General features: G+C 36.9%; 1 protein-coding gene across 16 annotated transcripts in view; it reads left to right on the top strand.

The window, feature by feature from the left end:
• Positions 1 to 14,933, top strand: part of CARMIL1 (capping protein regulator and myosin 1 linker 1) — a 340,777-nt gene that overhangs the window by 252,164 nt on the left and 73,680 nt on the right. For all 16 annotated transcript variants that reach the window (XM_063605168.1, XM_063605169.1, XM_063605172.1 and 13 more), the window contains 2 exons: positions 5,882 to 6,010; positions 7,976 to 8,107. In XM_063605168.1, coding sequence (XP_063461238.1) covers positions 5,882 to 6,010; positions 7,976 to 8,107 — 261 coding nt within the window. The remainder of the gene's footprint in view (positions 1 to 5,881; positions 6,011 to 7,975; positions 8,108 to 14,933) is intronic.

Genomic DNA, 14,933 nt, shown 5'->3' on the forward strand with positions numbered 1-14,933 from the left:
TTTAGTAGAGACAGGGTTTTACCATGTTGCCCAGGCTGGTCTCAAACTCCTCACCTTAAGTGATCCACCCACCTTGGCCTTCCAAAGTGCTGGGATTATAGGTGTGAGCTACCATGCCTGGCCCAAGACTTCTTTTCTTTTCTTTTTTTTTTCTTTTTTCCTTTTTTCTGAGACAGAGTTTCACTCTTGTTGCCCAGGCTGGAGTGCAATGGCGCAACCCTGGCTCACTGCAACCTCTGCCTCTGGGTTCAAGCGATTCTCCTGCCTCAGCCTGTCTTTTCTTAATACAACATCTTTCCAACTTTTTCCCCCTAATTCAGAGTGGATTTTTGCCCATCCAAAAAAAAAAAATTACAGCAGCAACCTTTAATGCTTATTCTTAAAAGTACGTTTCATCTACTGAGAGAAAATTCTGCATAGATGGCATTATTCTGAATTATCTGAGTTATGTAGTAGGTATATTGCCACGTTTTCACTTTGGGAATTTCTTAGGACATTATGATTAGCAGTTTTTAGACTTTAATCATTTTAGTCACTTCAGGAGAGATTTACCTTGAAGATTCCAGAAACCTGAATATAGAAAGGATAGACCCTCTGTGACTAATGCCCTTGCCAACTTGATAGCCATCATTCTCGGTCATCATTCTCAGGTGACACCAAAGGCATTAAAGAATGTTTTAATGAAATATTGAAGTCTTGTAACTGGTTGTATTTGTTTTTGTCTGGTGACTTTGATTAGGAAATATTTTTATAAGACTCAACATTCTATCTTCGTTTTTGATACCTTCTTTTCCAGATGATAAAGCCTCTTAATTAGGACTCGGCAAACCTTTTCTGTAAAAAGCCATTAAATACTTTAGGCTTTGGAGCCCATAGGATCTCTGTTGCAGCTACTCAACTCTGCTGCGATAGAGTGAAAGCCACCATAGACAACATGGAAATGAATGAGTGTTGTTACAATAAAACTGTAGTTGTGAAAACAGGCCCAGAATTGCCTGCCACTCGCCAAGCTCTTCTCTTTAGCCTTCTCACCAAGAAAGAAAGAAAAAGAAGGAGGGAAAGAGAGAGAGAAAGAAAGGGTGAGGGAGGGGGCTTTACTTCTTAGAGCTATTTGCTTGTTATATTCTCTTTCCTCTTTCATGTGCACATTTTACATTTGCAGTCCTAACTTCTTTGTTAAACACTCACTTTGCAACCTTTTGAAACATGGCCTCTGTCCCTCTTTATCTACTGAAATGGCTCTTTCATTGGTTTCTTTGTCACAATGTGCAGGGGCCTTTTCTCCTTCTTCATCTCTTGATAAAAGGAGGCAGAATATTATGGTTAAGAACTTGGGCTCTCAAGTCAGATGACCCCAGATGTAAATCCAGGCTCTACTATTCCCTGTGTGAACTTATGTTAGTCACTTACTCACCTCTTTAAGCCTCAGTTTTTTCATCTGTTTATTGGGGATGATGATAGTACCCATCTATGAAGGTGATGTAAAGAGTAACTGAGATAATGCTTGAAAAGGATTTGGCTTCTTACCAGTAAACATTAATGGGTTTTTTTTGGCTGTTATTTTTATTATCACAATTACCATCATTATTATGTACCATCTCATCTTTCTTAAAACTCAGTTCTTAGTTCACTGGACAATGCACCATTCTGAATGTCCTTCTGCCACTCTTGTGTCTTACCTTCTGCTTTCTACACAACTCTTTCTCTTTTCATATCCCCAATGCAGGATTTTTTTTCAAAGCTTTGTATTTAGTGTTCTTTTCCTTTGGCTATTTGCTTCTATTTTAACTCTCTCATTTGTAGATGACTCCTGGATCTAACCATTCAGTCCCTGTTTCTTTCCAGAGAGTCCTATCTTCCCAATTATTTTTTTCAGCATCTCCAGCACTTTGGCCTTCTGAGATATCAGTCATTAAGACCAAACTCATCCTTTTGAACTCTTGATTTTGCCATTTCACTCAGGGACATCATCATTCACTGAGGGTTGAACCTTTGGAGTCATCTTGAACTCTTCATTTGCTTTCCCCATCCATTACCCACTAAACCCTGTCCAATGGCTGCAAAAGATACTTCTTTTGTTTTTATTTATACTACCAGCTCTCTTGCTAAGGTCTTTTTACTAACTACCTTCTACGTCTTTTTTTTTTTTTTTTTTAACAAGAACTACAAGGACTAGTTTTTTCATTTTATGTGTCTCCTCCTGCTTTCCACAGCCCATGTTCTTTGTATCAGGGAAGCTGAGCCACCGTGAATGTTTATGGGGTAAGGGATTTCTAGAGCTCACAATTGTGGGGAGGAGCTGGGGAAATGACGCTCTGTGCCTTGGACACCATGTTCAACCTCTTAGCCTGCACTGGAGTGCTATACTGTCCTGCCTTAACCCATCATTCCAATCTGATCTCCCACTGTAAGGTGCCTCTGTTCCTAACCAGGAGATAGGAGTCATAGTGTCTGGATGTACCACTGCTTGGGTTTGTTCTTTTGTTTAACGATCCCTTCTGTTTTTCTCAATCCGTACAAATCTTTCAGGACTCAGCTAAAAAAAAAAAAAAAAAAAAGTTATTTTTAACCTCAGCTAGGTGTGATTCCTCCTTTGGATAAAATTTTTTTAAAAGCTGATATCATTCATTTATCATTGAATAAACAGTTGTAAAAGTCTATGATATGGCAGGCACTATCATAAGAAACAGGGATTCAGCAGTGAAGAAAATAAAATGTTCATGTCCTTGTGGATATTATATTATGTAGCACTTTGTGTCCTGTGTTACTGCTAATTGTGAATATTTCTTCCCACTTCCAGGTTTTTAAGTTGCTGGTGGCAAGGGGTAACCTTTTTCAAGACTGTAGCTCCTCTATGCCAGGTGTCCAGTTTATTTCTCTTGAATGGAATAAAGAAACCAATGTGGAAAATGATAAAATTTTCTATGAATAAGCTGTTTGCTGGAAATAAGAACAGTTGTATCAACTTGTGAGCAACCACAGATGGCATTTATTGCTAATAGTTGTAATTCTTACCCGTGGGTTCAATAGCCCAGTATATCTGAAAAAGCCTAGGTAGTCACCAGCAAGTGTGATATGAGTTAGTGGTGTGATGTAGTTGCCAAAGAAGTCAATTTGACTTGTACCGTATTAATGAAGGTATACTTTCTACAGTAAGGAAGACGATAGCTCTGTTCATCTCAGCTCTGTGCTTTCCAGTCCACTCTTAGTTACAATCCATTTCACTAAGGAGACTTCATGAGGTTCTAGGTGGAAGACAGAATGCAGAAGTGACCTACAGGAAAGGAGGTCAAGGACTGGAGAACTGTGTCAGCGTAGGCATGGGAAAAGGAGCTGGGAATGTTAAACCTGAAGAAAAGAAGGCTAAGGAAGAAAAATAAGTGTATTTAAATATGTGCAAGACTGTCACTGGAAGAGAGCATATGATTGTGCAGGGTGTTCTCAAGGGGAAGTTATGGGACCTGCAGGAAGGGTGTAAGAAGACAGATTAAGACTCAAAACCTTATCTAGGAATGACAGGGTACATTTTCTTGGAAGGAATTGAGCTTCATAAACTATGGCCGTCAACAACTTTTCTGTATTGCTTTAGAGAAACTGAACACTATAGGGTTAGGGTGAAGTAGAGAGGTTAAACTAAACAGCCCTAACACAACCATCTTCTATGAGGTCTTCTAACAGGGTAACCCAAGAGATTATAGCCTTTCAGATTGCATCTCCTTTATTTTTCATATTTATGTACTTGAGAGACGAATTATGAACTGATAAACCCCTTGATTTACTTTTTTCAAAATTTTCAATCTGTACTCTGTGTAATCATTGTATGTCATCTTAAATAGTTTACCCTTTCTGAGCTTTGAGCTCTTTCATGGTAAAGGATCTAAATGTGGTCTGCTGAGCTATGCTCAGAGGAATCTTGGAGACATGAGATTTTATGTCTTCTTTGAATTGAAGAACTTAATTTTGATTGTTCTTTTGCATGACATTTTAAATGTTCTACTTAAAGACCATTTTTGTTGAGTTCATGTAAATCCTCTCTCCTTGGTGAATGCTTAAGGGCATACATTTCAAGTGTCTCTTTGCTCTCTCATGGTGATTAAAGATACCAACTTTATAGTGCCTCATCCACATGCCTCTCAAATTAGCCTTTTGCAGCCCCAAATGTATATCAGTTTCTTTCTTAGTGTGTGGTTTGTCTCTTGAAATTAGGCATTCATTCTTGGTAAGATATGAATTATTAATGACCCTTTTTGCTTCAGGAGGCACAGATCAATACAATAGTTAGAAGAGTTATGATTTCTATCAATTAAGATTTTAAAAAATTTATAGTTAGCTCTATGCAGGGCATTGTGTAAATGCAGAAAGATATGATTCCTGCCTACAATCAGAGGCAGGAATCATAACTTTCTTGTCTTAGATTTTTAGGGATTTTAGGCAGAGAATTTGATGTGAGAAGCAACATTCATACAACTTCTTTTTCCTAGGGGGATCTCAAGATAATAACGTATGTAACCTCAATATATTTTACAGCAATAGGAGCTGTTTTTATTATACATAAACTTTGGCATTACTGGCCCTTTTTCAACAATAGGTGCTTGAGTGCTGTTATTTTATTGAATTGTCTTCATAACACACTAATAAAGAATGTGCGGTAGATATTATGAACCTGACTTTACAAAGAAAAAGGCAAGAGAGACGGCAGTGCTACAGCAAGTAGACATGGGCTCTGTAATCAGACCTGAAGTCTTCGGAATAGTGTGTAAAGTCTCTATCATTTTGAAATTTATGGGGGAAGAAGGGCAGACTTTAGCTTCCTATCGTTATGATATCAAATAATTCAAAATAGAGAAGTGTGAATTTAACTAAAATAGAATATTGTTTGTCTCCTCTGCCAAATGAATTATCAGATGGAAGAGGACTCTTGACATGTAAGGCCTTTGAAGAATGAATACTTTTTTTAAGAACATGAAATAAATAGACAACCGGCAGCTCTAACGAAAATATTGGAGACACTTTTAAAACCACACTGTGGTTATCTTTTTCTTCAGACTTCTTGGCTTCCTTCATGCTTTTTTGTATAAGTACAAATATAGAAGAGCATAATCTTAACCTTTCTGAAATATTTTTTGTCTACCATAGGGATCCACCATCTCCCATTGGGTTTTGTGTTTATATCCGTAAAACAATTGAGAATGATTTAGGTGCAATTAAACTGGTAGGGGAGGCATCTTATTGTAATAGAAACTAGATGATATTGACTTCATTACTACCTATGTTAATATAATAAAACCTCAATTTGTTTTTGTTTTTTGGTGGCTCTTAATTTACAAAGAAAAATACTTGATGTAATTGAATCGATTTTTAAAATACCAATTTTTAAGGGATGTTCTGGTTTCTATAGTATTGAGACCAACTGGCTGTCGGGCATCATTTTGTAGTCGTTGCAACAGTCTCAGTGTTGCACATTTTATTTCTCTGTTTCCTCAGTACCTAACTCTATGTCTAACACATAGAGGGTGCTCACTAAAAGTTAATGAAGGAGTTAGTATCTAGCAAAATGTCACTGAGTGAGGTTCTGAATCATCAAGAAGTGTTCACTTTTGTTCTACGTGCTGCATTTCTTAAGGCAGGAAAGGGAACTGAAATGCCTTCAATTTTTTTCTGGCATTAAAGTTGCCAAAGGTTACTTGTATGAATAAAGTAAATTAATAATTGCTTACAAGCAGCATTCTCAACGACTCCAGTTAGAAGGGTTTGAGGTTTTCATCCTTGTGCATTCTGTGGTTTGCTGAAGTTTTTTTCATACTCCTTCGTTCTGTGTTTCCTTCTATCTGAATATCGGCTGGGCTGACTTGGATGCTTGCCTTTTTCTGGTTTGGAGCAGATGATTGACAGAATATGTGTGAAAGTACAAGATCATCTCAACTCCTTACGAAATTGTGGGGGAGACGCTATCCAGGAAGATTTAAAATCAGCAGAGCGGCTCATGCGTGATGCTAAGAACTCTAAAACGGTGAGTTTCACTTCAGGCTGTGTGAGAGTCTGGTATAATAAAAACGTTTCATAAAATTTAGTTTTAGAAACCAGTTTCAACTTTCTCTCTCTACCCAATTCCAAGTTTACTAACAAGTGGCAAAGTGAACTGAATTAGCTTTGACCTCCTTTCTGTACCTGTGCTGATAACCAATAATCAAGATATAGAATAAAAAGCAGAGGGCTAGTGTGATTCACAGAGGGTGTGATTGGGCCCTCAACAACTGAGAGGGAGCTGTAGTTTAAATGAGTAACAGCTCATTTAAAATGATTCTGCTTCCAAGCTGATAACATGAAACTCCCCTCTGTTACCCCTAAAAGGAAGCTTCTCTCACATTAGACTTTGGTTCCCAATGTGTAACTTAGTAGAGTAAGGACTTAACTGTGAGTCAGAAAAACTGGGATCTGGTTTTGGTTCTGCTGCTAGAATCACACAATCACTGAATGTCATTAGTATGAGGTATCTGTAGATCAATCAGATACTCTTGTGATACAATAAGAGATGTATATTTGGTCTTTGTTCCCAGTTCCTGATATGGAGCTTCTAAAACCTTGTAATTTCCTGAGTGATAGGGATGATAGAAGCATCTTTTGTTATAGTATTTGGTCTTTGTCCCTGGTTCCTGAAACAGAGCTTCTAAAACCCCTGTAATTTCCTGAGTGACAGAGATGATAATAGCATCTTTTGTTATTAATAAAAAGCCCCTCTCATCACACCAGAGTTTATCCTAATGAGGTGACTCTTCCTGTGCCCCTAGAAAGTTGCAGGATAGGGGAGGTTGCCAGAGGAACCAGCCACGTTATTAGTGAACTGAATCTGTCAGCCCACCCCCTGGATGCCATGGAAATGGAGAGGGGCTGGAGATTGAATGGACACCAGTGGCCAATGATTTAATCAGTCGTGTCTATGTAATGGGTCCTCCATAAAATCTCTAAACAGTAGGCTTCAGAGAACTTTTGGGTTGATGAACTCATCAACGTGCTGGGAGGGCTGTATACCTGCAGAACTCCCCCGAAGCTCCCCTGACCCCTTACTTCACCCTATACATCTTCTGTTTGGCTACTCCTGAGCTGTATCTTTTATAATAAACCAGTAATCATAAGTAAAATGCTGGGCTGAGTTCTGTAAGTCATTTTAGCAAATTATGGAACCTGAAAAAGGATTTATGGGAACCCCTTGAATTTAAGGCTTGTTGGTTAGAAGTACCAGTAACAACCTGGGACCTGTGAGTGCCATCTGAACTGGGGATAGTCTGGTGGGACTGAGTCCTTCACTTTTGGGATCTCAGGCAAACTCTGGGTAGACAGTGTCAGAATTGAATTGAATAGATTTGTAGGACACCCATTTAGTGTATGCAGAGAACTGGAGACTTGCCTGGTGTGGCAAACACCTACACTTTTGGTGACAGAAGTGTTGTGAGTAAAAGCAGCTCAACTTTCATACCCCAGATGAAGACATTAAGACATGAAGGGGAGCTGGGCATGGTGGTATGTGCCTGTAATCCCAGCTACTCGGGAGACTGAGACAGGAGAATCGCTTGAACCCGGGAGGCGGAGGTTGTAGTGAGCTGAGATCGCGCCATTGCACTCCAGCCTGGGCAACAAGAGCGAAACTCCATCTCAAAAAAAAAAAAAAAAAAAAAAAAAAAAAGACATGAGGAGGTAATGTATTATTCCTGTGGTTTCAAAGCTGCTTAATGACAGAAGTGGTCAATGTGAAAGTCTCCTAATACCCAGTCTAGTGTTTCTTAGGGTTGCTGTGACTCATTGAATAAAAATGAATGCCCATAGTCTGGACCTCGGTTTATTAATCTGTGCAAAGAGCCTTTGACTGAGAAGAGATTATCCCTAACAGTATTCCTTCACCCTTCTCATTCACTCTGCAATGACTTTGATTGAAATATTTACCCAATTCTAAAGAGGTTATTTTTTATTTATCTTACAGTTGTTACCAAATTTATACCATGTTGGTGGTGCATCTTGGGCGGGAGCCAGTGGCTTACTCTCCAGTCCAATTCAGGAGACCCTGGAATCAATGGCTGGAGAAGTTACAAGAGTAGTAGATGAACAACTAAAGGTTTGTGGGGTTTGTTATTTGGGAAATGAAATTGTTAAGATTTAACTGTGTATGATAGCATTTTATTCCATAGCTATCTATGTTTTATAGACTTGTATGTGTGCATGCTGCAAAGATGTAGTAAAAATTGAATACTGTGTCTTTTCCAGCTTCATTATAAGTTTTGGAAAGACTTCTTACATAATCATTTTTGGGTAAACCTCTAAATGTACCTAATAAATTATGGGTTGCCACTGATAAAGGAATGATTGATTTCTATTTAGGGGGTAGAAAGAGAAGTGTGCTTCCAGAAAAAATACCTTCTGTTATTAACATCTGATTTAGAGAATGGGGAAAATGATAGTAACTACATTTACAGTACCTAGATGGTGCTTATGTGGGGAGTCTGCCACTAGGTAAATAGATAATCTTTAAAGGGGCTGGTTGAAAGACTAGGAAAGGTATTTAAATGTAATTACAAGGTACCCAAGGTTGCAGAGACCTGCCTATAGATTCACTGAAAAAAAGGTAAGAAAAGAAACAAAAAGTTATTGAAACTTTTGGGGAATAGAGTAATCTAAGACCAGCTTTTGCTTAAAGTAACTTCAAGAAACAGCTACACTAGATAAATTTCACATTCAGAAAGTTTTCATCACTTCCAATCTGCCTATCAAGGTAGCCTTTAAAAACTGTGTCTGAATTTCTATAATTATTTGGCCTGTTTTCTTCTGAGAACACAATTACTACAGCATATAGGGATTTGAAATGCAACTCATTAATAACTTTGCAGCATGTTAATTACTCTCTTTGAAAATTTAAGTTAATGAAGGAGAAAATGTGGGGTTTTCTTTTTAAGGAGTTTAATCCCCTCTCTTCCTGTGCATATAATACAGAGGGACTCTGTGTATCATTTTTATTTTATTTAATCACGGTTGTTTTGAGTCCATCCTGAGCAGAGACAAATGGGCAGAAAAAGGACTGTGGATGGTAGAGTTCTGCTAGACCATTTGTTACCTAATAGCACTTGTTTTATCCTGCATGAAGGATAACATATTTAAAACAAAATCGGCTTTGTTATTTATTTTTAACTGTAGAAAATGACTTACTCTTTGTGAAATGTTTAAACAATACTAACATATAGGGAAAAAAAAGAAAGTGAAAATCCCCTGAGATCCCAGAGGTAGTGTCTCTGTTAATATCTTAGTGAATTTCTAGACATTCTGTGCCTATATACACAGTTTTTTATATAAGTGATAATACTATACATACTGATTGGTAACCTTGTTCTATTTGGTACAATGTCATGAATACAATTATAGGTTGATGAATAATCATTTTTAATGGCTATGTGGTATTCCATTGCATAGATGTACCAGCATAATTTATTTTATAATTTCTGATTAGTTAGGGTAAATGTCTATAATTTGACATTGTTATGTCAAATAGTATTAGTCAAATAGTATTATACTTTCATATGTATTCACACACTGCTATTCACTAGTGCGAGCAATTGCTGATTTTGCCACATCTTCAACAATGCTAAGTTTTTCAACCTTTTAATATTTTTCAATGTAATGGGAAAAAAATTTTCATTGTGTCTTTTTGTTTGTTTTTTGAGATGGTGTGTAGCTCTGTCACCCAGGCTGGAGTGCAGTGGCGTGATCTCAGCTCACTGTAACCTCTGCCTCCTGGGTTCAAGCTATTCTCCTGTGTCAGCCTCCCAAGTAGCTGGGACTACAGGTGCCGGCCACCACACCCGGCTAATTTTTGTATTTTTAATAGAGATGGGGTTTCACCATATTGGCCAGGCTGGTCTCAAACTCCTGACGTCAGCTCAAGTGATCTGCTTGCCTTTGCCTCCCAAAGTGCTGGGATTACAGGCATGAGCCACTGCTCCCGGCCTCATTGTGTCTTTTGGATTTCTTCAATAACTCAGTGATACATCAAATAATTTCATTCCCCCTTTGTATTTCTTCTTCTGTAAATTGTGTATTCATATCCGTTGCCTAATTTGTTTCATTAAAGTATTTGTAAGAACTTATTCCATACTGAAAATTGGATAGAATTTAAATGGGCATGAAACATTTATAATAGGACCTTTCCTATCAAACAGCTTCAAACTGTTAATTGTCATTTCAGCTGGTCTAAACGACAAACCACCACTTATACCTTTGGTGTTCGTTTTCTTCTCATTGCATGGAATTGTTGAAATGGATTCTTGCCAGTCTCTTTCTTAGGAAAGAGCAGAAGGAAAATATCTGAAGTATAACAATTTGAATTTTTTAAAGCCTAAAATAATATAAATATATTTAGGATTCAAAATATTTTCTGTAAATAGGCATTTCCTGATTTCTCTGACCCCTCTTTAAACATCACCAGTGTTCTCCATTCATCATCGCCTCCTTATTTGCAAATATCATAGCATGCTTTTCTCTCATTCTCACTATTTCTAAGGTCCCAGGCCTCCAAATGGCCTTTTCCCCACCTTTTCCTGTTCCCTCCTCACTTGTTTTTATTATTCTCAATCCTTCTGAGTTTCAAGTTTCTTTTCCTTTGGGGATGTCTGGAATGAATCAGAGAAAATCCTCAACTAAAACGTCTTAATTAAATGTATTTTAAAATGTTCTTTTAACTGGGTGCACATTTCATTTTTGATACTTATAATGGACTTCGTTATATTTCCTTCCAGTTTACATGAGAAGTGGACAACCTTTTGCTATTAAAAAAAATACCATTTGTCTATATAAATTTCCAATGCATTAATTTTCTTAAAATTATGTAGGGAAAATGTATTTTTAATATAACCAGTGTTCAGTTTTAAATTAAACTATTGTGGCTGTTACTGAATTCACTACTGATATCAAATTTTCCTAGTTAAAAATTTTCCTTTTTCTATTTCCCACATTCTCTAAAATTAACATGTTAAACTTGCAAGAGCTAAAGTCAATGGATTATCTTGTTTAAATGTTATTTTGTAAAAATAGTTTTTATTATAGGGAGTGGTAGAATAAGAAAAGGAAGCTAGCAGGCCTAGATTTGTGTCCTGGGCTTCCTGCTAAGCAAGTTGCTTAACTTTTTTGGACCACATTTCCTTCTGCAAGATTATCTTGGCCTCATGATAATCAGGGGGATTTATTCCAGCTCTAATATTTGATCATACTGTACCATGGCCAGTCATAGACATTTTGAACATTGAGTAAGTTCAAATAGCTCTTTAAGCCATCTTTCCAAAGTATTATTTCAGAAAGCAAAATAAATGGCCAGATAAGCCAGCCTTCTTAGTATACTTCCTGGAGGAGAAAAAAGCAGTAAGTCTGGAGAAATTCCTTCTTTGAAGGAGATGATGTTTTCTCTAAACTGGCCTGTTTTAGGTATTTCAGAATGACAACACTCCCCTATTTTCCCTCTTTTGATCCTAACATTTATTCCTGGAGTAGTAGTAGATGAACAAGGGGGATTTGAATGTTTTAACATAAGGAAACATTCATTTCTCCCTTCTGGACTTAAAGTCTAGGGTATTTGTGTTGGCCTAGGAAATTCTTAATTTCATTCAGGGCTTAAATGGTAAAATACTTGACTGGTAAATTTCAGCTTTACTTAGGATATGAGGCCTGAGGGGTTTAGGTGGCATTTTGTCAACTATTAACTCAGTTTGGCCAGAAGAGTTTTCTGAGTTTTCTTCTTTCTAGACTTTATATTTTCCAAAGCAAAAGAAAGGAAGATTTCAGGGCATTTTAGTGTGGAAGTTGTATTTGCTTGTAATGAATTAAAAGTCATTGGCTCACTGCAAGAATATAAGAGCATAGCTGCCATGTTAAGGATATGAATCCAATTTATTTTACAGATTTTAAACGGGTTTCCTAAGTACCATTAGTTGTTTTTACAGTTAAGAAATATAGACCCTCGTAACTGTCATTAGAGATACATCAAAACAAAATCGGATTATCATATTTGAAAAACAGGGCCTGTTCATTGCAAGTTGTCTGAAGGTAGTAAAACAGAGAGACTAACAAAATGAAGACTATATAAGAAAAGTTAGGAAATATGGATAGAATGAGAAATTTAGCATAAACCTGATTTAGATTTCCCCCCAAAAAGAAAACAGAGACTAGAGGAAGGCAACATTTGAAGAGATGACAGCTGAGAATTTCAGAGATGAATTAAAGGCCAGAATCTTCTGATGCAGGAAGCCCAGTGAAATCTAAAGCAGGATAGATAAAAGCAAATTTACATCTAGAATCGTTGTAATAAAAAGTGAAGAGTGCTGAAGATAAAGATCTTGAAAGGAGGCCAGAGTTGGTGGTTGGGGGCAGGCAGGGAGAGGCTCTTTTTTTAAAAAAAGACCGCTATTAACACTGACAGCTCACTTCTCAATAGTTAATGGAATCCAAAAGACAATGAAATAATATCTTTAAACTTTAGAGAGTACATAACATATCAATCTAGAATTATATACCCAATGGACCTAGTTTTTACAAATGAAGATGAAAGCATTTTCATCACTGCAAAAACTGAGATCATTTACTGTTACTAGACTACACACACACACACACACACACACACACACACACCCCAAACACTAAAGGATATACTTCAAGACAAAGAAAAATTATCCAAAAAATGTAGTCTGAGCTACAAGAAAGACTAATGAGCTGGGAAGGTCCAAATATGAGTAAATAGTAGCATTACATGAAACAATGACATTAATGTCTAACATGCTATAACATTTTAAAAAGCAAGTACTGAAAATGAGTGTATAAGTTAGTAGAAAGTCAGTTAAAGCAATCCAAGGTCCTAGTTTTATTCTAGAGAAGTGTTAAGAATTCAGCATTAGACCTGTATTGTCCAATGTGTTACACATTAACCACATGTAGCCATTAAAATTACAATTAAACAAAATTCAAAATTCAGTTTCTCCCTTGCACTATGTACATTTCAAGGGATCGTAGCCACATGTGGCTAATGCCTCCCTTATTGGACAGCACAGATATTCCTATCATCTCAAAGTTCTATTGGACTGTGTTGCTTTACACATGAAGTAAAATATGCATGTTAAAATTCCTAGTATAATCACTGAAACAGAGGCACTAAACTAGAAGTTATAGTGCATTTCTAGAAGAGCATTAGGAAATGTTGGGTTATTTTTGGTGTCATAGTGACTGACATGGGCAGGTGACAGTGATCCTAAATATCGTACAAAGTTGAGTTCCAAGCCAGAATTGAATCCCACCCAAATGGCAATAGAAGAGGTATCACCAGAGAGAAACAGGTCCGTGAATAATGACAAATGGTCCAGTTTTCCAGAAATATGTAAGAATTTGAAGTGTGTGAGCATCTAATCATATGGCTTCATATATAAATGAATGAATAAGTGGACAAAATTACAAAGAAAAATGGACAAATTTGCCATTGTGGTAGAGATCTTCTAAAATAACTGTCCATAATTGATAGATCAAGTAAAACAATGATGAAGAAGATTTGAACAACAGAAATCTTAATTGTAATCTAATGCAACTATTCAATCAGTGCACAACAAAAGGAGAATGTGAAATTTTTTTCAGGTGTCCATGGAATATTTATGAAAAATGCCCATGAAGTCATAAAGGTCATCTGCACAATTTCAGAGACCATATTTTCTGGTCTCAATTCAAATAAGTTAGAAATTAATAACAAAAGATAACTAAAAAAGAGCCCACATGTTTATAAATTTAAAAATTACTTCTAACTCATGGGTCAAAGGGGAGGACATAATTTAAATCAGAGGATATAAGGAATTAAACAGTAATGTAATTAGTAACATAAGAACCTGTAGGAGACAACTAAACCAGTACTTAGGGTGAAATACATGATTTTAAATACCAATATTGGAAGTGAGGAGAGCCTGAAAACTAATGAGCTGTTAATGGATAACTTAAGAAGTTAGCAGTGAGGGTCATGATGCCAACAACATGCTTTCAGGTGTTTCAGAGAGGGGTGAAACAAATATTGCAAATTATTAGCAACTGGTGAATTTTAAGAGTTAGGTTTATAGATGCTTATTGTCCTATTTTTTCCAATTTTTCGTAGGTCTACTTTTTTTTTAAATAGGGGAAAATATTTCCTTTAAAGTCAGGAATAAGGCAAAGATGTTTATAATCATCACTTCTATTCGGCTTTATACTGAAGGTCTTAGCCAGTGCAATATGATAAGCAAAAGAAATGAGAAATGTAAGAATTAAAAACGAAGAAAAATTATCAGAATTTGCAGATTTTATGATGTCCTACATAGAAAACCCAAAAGAATCTGCAGGTAAGTTATTGAATTTGTGTGATAAGGCTTCTAGAGGTAGAGCAATATGTAAAAAGTTAGGCCAGGCACGGTGGCTCACACCTGTAATCCCAGCACTTTGGGAGGCTGAGGCTGGAAGATCTTTTGAGCCAAGGAGTTTGAGACCAGCCTGGACAACACAGTGAGACCTCATCTCTACAAAAATTTTAAAAATTAGCTGGACATGGTGGCCCATGCCTGTAGTCCCAGCAAGGTGGGAGTGAGCTATGATTGCACCACTGCACTCCAGCCTGGGTGGCGGAAAGAGATCCCGTCTCAACAACAACAACAACAAAAAAATTGTGTTTCTATATGTCAGCAACAACTAGTTAGAAAATGTCATTAAAAATACCAGTTAAAATAGTAACAGAGAGCCTGGTATGGTGGCTCACATTTGTAATCCCAGCACTTTGGGAAGCTGAGGCAGGTGGATCTCCTGAGGTCAGGAGTTCGAGACCAGCCTGGCTAACATGGCAAAATGCCATCTCTACTAAAAAAAAATACAAAAAAATTAGCCAGATGTGGTGGCAGGTGCTTGTA

This window comes from Pan paniscus, chromosome 5 (genome assembly GCF_029289425.2).
Source record: "Pan paniscus chromosome 5, NHGRI_mPanPan1-v2.0_pri, whole genome shotgun sequence".
Classification (NCBI taxonomy): Eukaryota; Metazoa; Chordata; class Mammalia; order Primates; family Hominidae; genus Pan; species Pan paniscus.